Genomic DNA, 10,031 nt, shown 5'->3' on the forward strand with positions numbered 1-10,031 from the left:
ACGAACTACCACGAACACTCAACCAGAAGCACCGTGGTAACATTTTACGTACGCCTGTGCGTTTTGTGTGTTACGTAAAGCTTGTCGTCTGCTACGTACATGCATTTCCGCGCGTGCTGCTCTCATGATCTGACCTTTGCTGCGTCACTTCGCTCCGACTAGGTCACCCGACTACACATGTAGGTCAATGAACTTTTCCGACTCGCTACGTTGTAGTATACGAGAGTGAATGCCATTCGAATAATACGCAGAAGATGAGGAGTGCACGAATACGGATGCTTACATGCCTGATTTTAATGAACGGATTTCGATGGGTTTTTGACGTAATTTTTTTTGTGAATCGCATACCGATTATTGAATGAATATCATAGACTATGGGGATTCCTTATATTTTAGTTTTCTACAATAAATAAAGATATTCATGAAGGAAACGTACACCCACCACTGAAGATGACAACGTGTACAAGAGGGTAGACGTGCAGCTGCTGTCGCTACGTGACAGCGGCTGCTTGTAGTTACCGTGAAGCCAGACTCGGTTTCCACGGAACATATCCCGACGAGCAGATACAGACCGATCCTTTCTATCAACACTCAGTCCAGCAGCGTAACTGTTGGTGTTCACATCCAGATCCAGATCCAGAACCCATGGGATGTGTTTGATGACTCTTAATCTTATCGGTTGTAAAATTTGTATGCATATTTTTTCTTCTTTTGTAGAATTTATGTCATGGAAAGTTCTGCATGTGCTAGAGCATAATATGTTTATACAAACTCACTAATATACTCTACTAATAGCAGCCGTTCAAATTTTTGACAGCATTGTGGCATTCTAAATCATCATAGTAAATGGTTGTTGTTTACGATTAGGTAAAATTAGTGTTGGTTGCTAGGCACTTAACCAATATTGTTTCACCATATGAGAGGCATGATGGATTTCACAGTGCATTATAATTGAAACTACTTGACATCTATCGAATTATAAATAACCAACAAAAACTTAATCTTTATATGTTTATTGTCATCTGCAATCCATGATTTCCAAAGTCCAGCCAGTTACTAACTCGGAGTTACTGACATCGATCCAGTGTGCCGAGACATTGTGCAAGAATGGCGAGTCTTCAGAGTCTGCAACTGATCCGATCGTTCTTTACCCGATCAGGAGGACTAGCGTTTCGGGCAACTCAAGTTTTGAGGTTTGTGTTATCATAGCTCTCAGTGACTGTCCCAAAAAGTTACAAGCAGAACAGTGAATATTATTTTACATGACAAAATCACAGAGTTCAGACGATATCAGTGAGAGATGAATTTGACCTTCACACTGGTCTTCCATGCATTGTTGTTGAAATAAAACTGGTAGCAAGTACACTTGGATGACAAGTGTATGGTTAGTATACATGTATGTGTGACATTCACAACTGTTCAGTCTTGTTTTACAATTTTTTTTTCTATTTTTTTTTTCTTGTCTTCAAGCAGCCATTCTGTCTTTCCAGCAGTTTACTTGGTTTAGAGATCGATTTAGACAAATATTCCATTATGTTTGAGATATCCAGTACACTTTGATATTAGGTATAAATCTCCTGTCTTGATAATTTGTGCTTGTTGTCATTCTTTCCCATGCAATTGAAGAACTAGCAGAACATTTAGTTTATGTCGTGTTTTTAAGATATACAATATATTTTTAAAGTATTTTGCATCAAGTGAATTCAAGCAAAACTCTCTTTGGTATTGGTTTTAATTTGAAGTAGATACTTTCACAGAATTTATTATATTCTTCTTTTTTTTTCTATTTTGTTTCATCTCAAACATTTGTATTACAGAGATTATTCATTTATTTGTGGTTGTGTACATGTCATTTTGTTTTTTCATGGATCGTGAGAATCACAAAAATTGAAGTTCTGCCCTGAGTTAACAACAGCAAGTGTTAATGTTCTTTTAAGCAGGTTGAATAATACCATATATGACCGTATTCCCATCTGCCATGTACCTTGATTGTTATTGATTAACTGGGTTGTTATCAAAATGAGAAAAGCAATTACAAAACCATCTACACTGGATGCAGAAAGAAGAAAAACCTTGTGAATATGCAGAAGAAATTGTCCACTTATTAATGCTGGAACAATCCTGTTTGAAATGCGTGAAAGAGAAATTCTGTGTTTTTATTTACACTAAGAAAGCCATTCTCAATCTGGTAACTTCAAATGATAGATAGTTAACACAGTGTATGATGTTAAAGTGGGAATGAGATTGCCATGCATGTATCAAGCTTATAGTAATGCTGATACCGTATTTCTCCAGCTGCAGTTTCATAACGTTGTATTGTCATGATTTGTTCTTCAAAACATCTATGTAGCCTGTACATTAAGTGGGCTTGAGATTTTTTTTGCATTGCAAATGAAATACCTTGCATTTCTGTCTGGTGACAACTTGTTGTCTACCATCTTCTCCCTCTCTCATCCCCAGAGCTGAGCCACCGAAGAAAAAGAAGCGAGCTGACCCCAAGCAAGAGATGATGAGGCAACAGCGCTTGCTGAAGAAACTCAAGAAAATCCAGTTTAAGATGGGTGACCCTGAGATGAAGCCCATCACAGAGTTCATGGTGGACCGAAAGCTACAGGAAGATGACAGGTAGATATTACTCACTTAATCTATGTCACGTATGCCACAGACTATTAGTACACAGTGTGTGCAGTTTGCTTCACATGGTGGTTAGCACTTTTGTTGCCACCTTACTTAACCCATTCCTCCCACAGTTCTTTAAAAGCCTCCAATGCCCCCAAAACGTGATTTTTGTTTTGTTTATTCAGGTCGAGGGAGAATTGACAGGTTGGTAATTAGCTTGTATGAAGGTAGTCAAACGGTACACTTGTGCCCTTTCCGCAGTCAACTACATGTGCCACTGAACAATGCGAAATATCAATTCGGGCATGAGGTATGGATAGAGCATGGGCTGATGGGTTCAGAAACTCTTTTGTTCTACACAAAGAACGCACCTGAATGGGGTCAGTGAAAGCAAATATCTACTGAGGTCAGGCTTGATTGCTTGTATATCTTCATACAAGTTTTATAGCAAAATTAGTTCAAATTACATTGGGGTCTGATCCAAAAATAGTGTTCACTTGGACTAAATTTTCATATTGACACTTGTATTTCATGTTATATATCATATAAAAGCTGAGAATCTGCAGTTTTTAGAAAAGTATGTGTCTAATATATTTGACGTCAGACTTTTCCGTAAATTAGCGGTAAAACAGGAAAAGCGCCCTCTTTGCGCGACGGGATGGACTTTATTTTTTGAAGTAATTTGCACAAAAACTACAAAAGTAGGGGAAACATCAATTCTTATCATAGAGTACCCTTCCGAGGAGCAATTCATATCTGGTATTCATTTTTCTCATTATAGTTAAATTTTGGGTCAAAATCTTCATTTTTTCTTGGAAAACATGTTTTTCAGTACTTTGACACAAAATTATTATTTTTTCTGTATGATAGACTTGAGTTTGGTCACTCATATTCCATAATGTATCAATGAATTAGTGGGGCTCTATATCCATGACACTAAATTAAATAATTCTCTATTCATAAGAAAATTATAATTGTCCAACATGTCCGTCCCGTCGCGTGACGGGACGGACTTTACATAATGGTAGCCGCGACGGGACGGACTGCACATGTAAACAATGGTAGGTGCGACGGGATGGAATTTTTATACCATAATGGGCTAGAAAAAGAGTGTCCCTAACTTGGAACAGAATAAAAAGACTACAATGTAATTGGCAAACTTGTGAAAAGAGTAACCATTGTACACTGTATGTGGTCAAAGGAAGGTATCAGTGTAAAAGCTCAATCTTCATCTCAACCAATACTGTACTCTCACTTAAAGTTTTATGTTCTGCTGATTTGTAGTTGCTTTCATTTTCGTACATAACACATGAATGGCCTTTTACTGTTTGGAGTAATGTACTAAGATTTATGCTTACTTTTTGTTTCATATTTGTCCATGATGTAATTCACCAACTTATTTTTAGCAAGGCAATTCCCATTTAGACATAGTAAAGTCTACTCTGGTAGTCAATACTGCATTAGATAAACCTGAGTCTCTCGTTCATGTGTTCTAACTGTTTGTTTTTTTTAAATTGAGATTAATATTTATAAACATGCAGATTCTTACCATGTCTGAGAAATGGGGAAGAAAAATTGCCACAAAAAGTTTATGAGAAAAATGGGAAAAAAGCATTCTTAGACAATTGTTTGCATTTCAATACTGAAACACTGATTTTGAGCATCCCCATGTTGGAATGCACATGGGGAATTGACAATTCAAAATTCTTCATCTAAAAAATACATAAACCTGTTTCAATTCTTAGACACTTCTCACATACAAGCTTAAAAATACAATTTATGTTAAAAAGAAATGTCAACAATATTACTGCAACTCAAAAAAGAGGTGAAGTTTTAAAACTGAAAAACTACAGCATGGTTGTCAAAAACTGTTATCCTAATATACGATGCTCGATCCCTTGTGGATGGAAATTGAAAAAGAAAAAACAGCATCTGGATACTAAGATTATCACAAAATTACTTCCCCAAAATGATTTGCCACTACTCTGAGTGGTGTTGTTGCTGCTCAAAACTTATATAGACTTTATAGCAGTCAGTCAAGTTGTGGAGGTAGAATCAAAGCTTGTGCAAATGACGTGCAACGTATGAGTCTCATTTTCACTCATAACAAAAAAATATACTTATGTTCCTGGGAAAAATATAATCAAGGATTGCTGTACCATAAGTGTAAGGATTTTTGTGTGATGAAAATCTTGAACTATAATAGTGATAACTGTTACTGAAATTTTCCATCATTTCTCAGTAGTTTAAATCTTGGTACTCTACACTAAAATGTTATAAAACTGTGTTAACCACAGGTTTGAACACATTTTGATGAAAATTAGTCAGTGTTGAAAATTTCCCATTCGTTTTGTACAAAGTGCATATCGTTTCGTCCCGTTGCGCTATGGGATGGAATTCAACACCTTTAGAGGAAATTACTTAAAAACTATTAGATCTGTATGTTAGCTCTTTTGTTGAAGTAATGTAGGGAATAGTAGCAAACAATGCCACATAGCATGGCAAGTCTGGCTCATCAACGTTTTTACAATTCTCTTTTGAATATTTTGTTTTAAAAAACTGATTTTTTTAATTCCGTCCCATCACGCCAGTAAATTTTTTTGTTCCATGGAAACAAAACAAATGTCTGCCTTGTTTATAGTGCACTTTCATGCTTTCATGTAAGTTTGATACATTATGGCTGCTATAATGCTAACATTTCTTTTTGTGAGCAAAAAATTCTCTTAAATTCCGTCTCATCGCTGTCCCTTGATTTTTTTGATCAAACTCAGAGGCACATTTTTGTTTTTCTCGCTGGAAATTGGGAAAAAAAATGGAAGAGAAAATGAAGAGTATCCACAGTTGCCAAGATCGTCATTAGATAGAAAGACAGCCTTTGCATTGGTGATCGAATCTTAGTGGAAAGATTCAATCTTTGAGCAAATGAAATGCCATTCCAACATTATCATTCATGAAAAGTAATTTTCCTCAAGAAAGAAAATCAAGGATTACCGTACCAAAAGTGTAAGAATTCTTGTAAAACGAGAATTTTTGGCCTTGTGATGATAATTGTTGATCAAATTTTTCAGCATTCATTAGTAGTTTGAATCTTGGTATGCTTAATCTACACTAAGATGTTATAAAACTGTGTTTCTAAAGTTTAAATACATTTTGATGAAAATTAGCCGATTCTCTAGAATTTCCCATTCGTTTTGTACATAGTTCATTTTTGTCCATCCCGTCGCGCGACGGGACGGACTTCAACAGCTTTTGAGAAAATTACCTAAAAAATAAAGTCTATTAGATCTAGATGTTTCTGTATTTGTGCAAGTAATGTTTGGAACATTGACAAACAAACACCACATGACATGGTCTGTATTGCTCATTACTTTGAATTAATTCTCCTTTGAATTTTCTTCACAAAAACCAGTGATTTTTTCAGTCTGTCCCGTCGCGCTAATAAAATTTGTTGTTGCCATTGAAACAAAACAGATGCCGATCTCGTCCATAGTGCAGTGTGATGTCTTCATGTAAGCTTAAAACATTTGTAGTAATAAATGGCTGCTAACACTTAAACTTTTTTTGTTTTAAATTAAAAAACCCATTCAAATTCCGTCACGTCGCGCTCCCTTGATTTTTGGATCAGACACATTGGAAACAAGGCAAATAATACTGTGATACACATGGTTTCATACAGAAGGAAAACTGGTATTGATAGAAAAAAAAATACTCTTTCTATGAAGCCATTTTACTGGGCAGCATAACACAAACATAAAATTAGGCCACAGATGCGGGCACTTTTGTCTACATATTGGGAACCTACAGGTTCCCGTAAGGAATGGGTTAACCTTAATCTGTTGAAGCCTAGTGCCAAGTGTACTTTGGTAGGTGTCTACGGGAAATGCATGTTTATAGCAAAATCAGCATATTTTGCCAGGCTTTTTCATTAGCATTACTTGGTCTGTCCAAGCTTGACCTATAAAATAATGCAGTTGTATAGTTTGAAGCCCACTCAGATGTAGCAATGTGCCTCAGCCCAACAGGAAGGCCATGGTATTAAACACAAAAGTAACTGTGGGGTTTATGTAGGCTATCTCTACCTGTTCACAATAGATTTCTAGATATCTGTGCAAATTGGTGATAAAAACACTCCAGCACAGGAAGAGTTAACCCTCTGAATGCCACATTTATTACCTGGTCCTTTTAATTCATGAACTCATTCTCTCCCCTGTTTGGTAGGAAACGGGAGAAGGTTGACATAGACTTTGAGGAGTCAGAGCGCAGGGCCCGCCTGCAGAAAAAGTGGTCCAGGTACAGGTTCGACCAGCATGTTGCAGAGACGAACCTTATCAAGACGGCAATGAGGTAAATTGATTTTCAGTTAGCATGTCTCATCCTTTGCCCATCTGTCTATCTATCCATCCTCTGGTCTTTCATTTTTTCCCTTGTGCGTAGTAAGGGGGAAAGGAATCCCCAACATGTTTTGTGTTCTTTCAAAGCTAACGTGAAACTGGGGCTACAGCTGTACATACAAATGCATACAGTGCAGGGCTAACACAAGTTTGTTAGGCTGTACTTCCTTTTCTTTTTTTCCTGTTTCACAATGTGCCTTGGAAGAGTTTAACTAGGTAGATGGCGTATTAGATATGTTCAATATTATTTATCTTTATCATTGTCTACCCACCTGTCCATAGTGTGTTTCAACACCTGCATACAACAGTATGAATATTCAGATAATAATGAACTCAAATGTAAACAGAACAGTGCAAATTATTATTGCGGAAAAAGATAAATAATGGCCCATAATACAATTTCAAGGAAGTTAAAACAAAGTGAACTAAGGAGAAGAAACAGAAATAAAGGAACGGATAGAATTAACAAAGTGCAATCAATGAGACATGACCCCACTTTCATTTGGAGACTTACTGCAAGACCCAAATAACATTGGGTTTGTAGATCCTGTGTATTAGGATGCATTCATGTCTTCTTCTTTGATTCAATTTTGTGTACTTTCATCTTTCTTGTTGCCATGACAGTTTTGACCAGATGTGAATACGGCAAAGTTTATCTACCATAGACAAATTCTGGAATGAATAGAAGTGAACAAAGCAATACAACTCCCCTCCCCCAGTTCCTTCTGTGTAAGATGTAGAAGTATTTTAAGTAGAGACTGCTAAAAAAGAATAAAATAAGGCTAAGATATAGTTACCCATAAATCAGAACATTGTTGTGTATTTTGATGTTATAGTACTTGTACATTGTATGTTCTTTGACTGAAATTCATAAATTTAATCAAGAGAGTATATGTGACCCGCTACCACAAAAAGGTCCTAAAGTTGCGCACGGTCGAAGCCGTGAAAATCGAGTTTGAAGTCAGAGCATCAAAATTGGTCAAAACTTACGATTTTCTGATTTTGATAAATTACTGGAGTCTAACGTGTCTTCTATCATCTGTCAAAATTTTGAAGCAAAATGATCAAAGGAAAGATTAAACAATAGCGTTTTTCTGAGCCATGGTTTTTGGCGTTTCAACGAAGCAGAAACTGGTTCGAAAATTTGGATTGAGCGCCACAGATAGGTTCCGCCCCTAACAACGACCAGAGTGATCTCATTGGTCAGTTTGCTGCTTGCTGCTAACTGAAGCGTGAAGCTCGCACACTGCCCAGTCGACTGGTGTGTGCAGGCGGGGGTAGGCTATGCTCAGCCGCTTCTCACATCCTGGTCACTGATTGGTTGGTGAGGAGACCGCCGACGCTGATGTGCTTGAATGAACTCTTCGGTGGTTGCTAGGGCTTACCTTCTATTGTCCAGAGGTGAAAACTGACTTGCGTGTCCCTTGATCGCGATTGCGTCGAAAGGAAGAGTTTTAGGGCGCTTTTCTCAAAACAGTGATTTTCCAGACGTCTCGACATGCTCTCTTTTAAACATTGATATCTCCGCAGCCGATTATCTTTATAAAATGTGTAATATATCAATTTAAAGCAGAAAGATTAGGGGATTATATCATGCAATTTTCAAATAATCGACCTCACCCGACTTTAGGATCATTTTGTTGTAGCGGGTCACATATATATGTATATATGTGATACATGATGTACCATGTGGTAACTTGATATTTCAGTTGACTTTTCAGTCTTAGCTGCAGATACTTTGTATTCATTTCATTGATTTGATCCCAGGTCTCAGCAAAAAGCACTGGAAGAGCTGCGGAAGGAGTCAGAGGAACTCTACCAGGCTGCCATCAGACCAGACCCCGCCCTGTTTCCCATCCACATCACCGGCCCCACCCACACCCCGCCCATTGATGGTTACTCCAACGTCAGTCCGGACGGGGAGTACATAGACATTACCAAGCAGTACAAGTGATTAATCGTCTCTTGGAAAAAACACAAACTGATTTGACAGGGAATATGATTTATTCACTGCAGAAGTTCTTTGTTGTATCATTTAAATAGAAACTTTCATGGTGAATGTTTCTCAGGCAAAGTTAGGAAGTGATGCATTTTTTTCATACATAGCTGGAGAAAATTGAATTTTGGACTCCATCATAAAGGACACTGTCTGGAAATTGCATGCCAGTGAAAGTGAAATCGTGACCAAGTGTTCTTTGGACGGGACAAAATTGTCTCATGGACGCAATTATGATGGGACCTGTACTACTGACTCATCATGATCGTGAGTGTTCTGCTCAGCTGGAGTTGGATATCTTCACCTTTGAACTGTTAACTGTTTTGTGCAGAGATGTTAAGACACAACTTTCTGGTCTTGAAGTAACACTGCAATGTTGACACTATTGTGAGGGATGCAAATGTATCTGAATCTGCAACCTGAAGCTGCATTGGATACAACTTCACCAAACTTGTGTGAACAGTGATGGAAGAACTTAATTTTAAAATAAAATTTAAAATAAAATTTTCATGAGATTATTTTTCCTTTCTTGCCATTAGGATTTTATGGTGGTATAATACAGTCATGTCAGTCAGCATGAGCAGCTTTTAACACATTCTTCCAACTTTAACACTGTATCAGAGAGGAACACTTAAAGCATTTTTATGGACCAGTTCTAAGTTACTTTTTGCACAAAGCAAATAAATGTCAACTGAAACATAAACAAATACAGAAAGAGGCAGAGATGAAACACAGCATTGAATAAAGTTTTGGACACTGACTGAACTGGGTTTTTTTAATTTGCAGTGAAAAAAGAAGAATCCAATTTTGCTTGCTAATTAAATATAAAAGCAAGTGGGATTACATAGATGGGTGATATCTAGTTTTACAAAGTTCTATGTTGTTTCGATGCTTAAGATTTTTGGGTTATTTGAACCATCGCTATTAACTGCAAACTAGTGTATTGAAGTGACTGACACTGTCATGTCCAAGAGTGAAAAGTGGCAGATTGTCCTTAACAACATGTGCAATCCTGTTCATTTTCA

The 10,031-nt window shown here is 37.1% G+C and overlaps 1 protein-coding gene across 1 annotated transcript; it reads left to right on the plus strand.

The window, feature by feature from the left end:
- The first annotated feature begins 1,062 nt into the window (after window positions 1-1,062).
- On the plus strand, window positions 1,063-8,964 carry LOC139708558 (large ribosomal subunit protein mL40-like). The gene is made up of 4 exons (XM_071620501.1): window positions 1,063-1,193; window positions 2,461-2,625; window positions 6,838-6,963; window positions 8,778-8,964. Exons 1-4 carry the CDS (start codon window positions 1,108-1,110, stop codon window positions 8,962-8,964), a joined length of 564 nt encoding a protein of 187 aa, XP_071476602.1. The 5' UTR covers window positions 1,063-1,107.
- Window positions 8,965-10,031: the final 1,067 nt, after the last annotated feature.

Source organism: Diadema antillarum, unplaced genomic scaffold, assembly GCF_040938485.1.
Source record: "Diadema antillarum isolate AM-2024a unplaced genomic scaffold, OU_Dant_1.0 seq00001348_RagTag, whole genome shotgun sequence".
In the NCBI taxonomy this organism is placed as follows: domain Eukaryota; kingdom Metazoa; phylum Echinodermata; class Echinoidea; order Diadematoida; family Diadematidae; genus Diadema; species Diadema antillarum.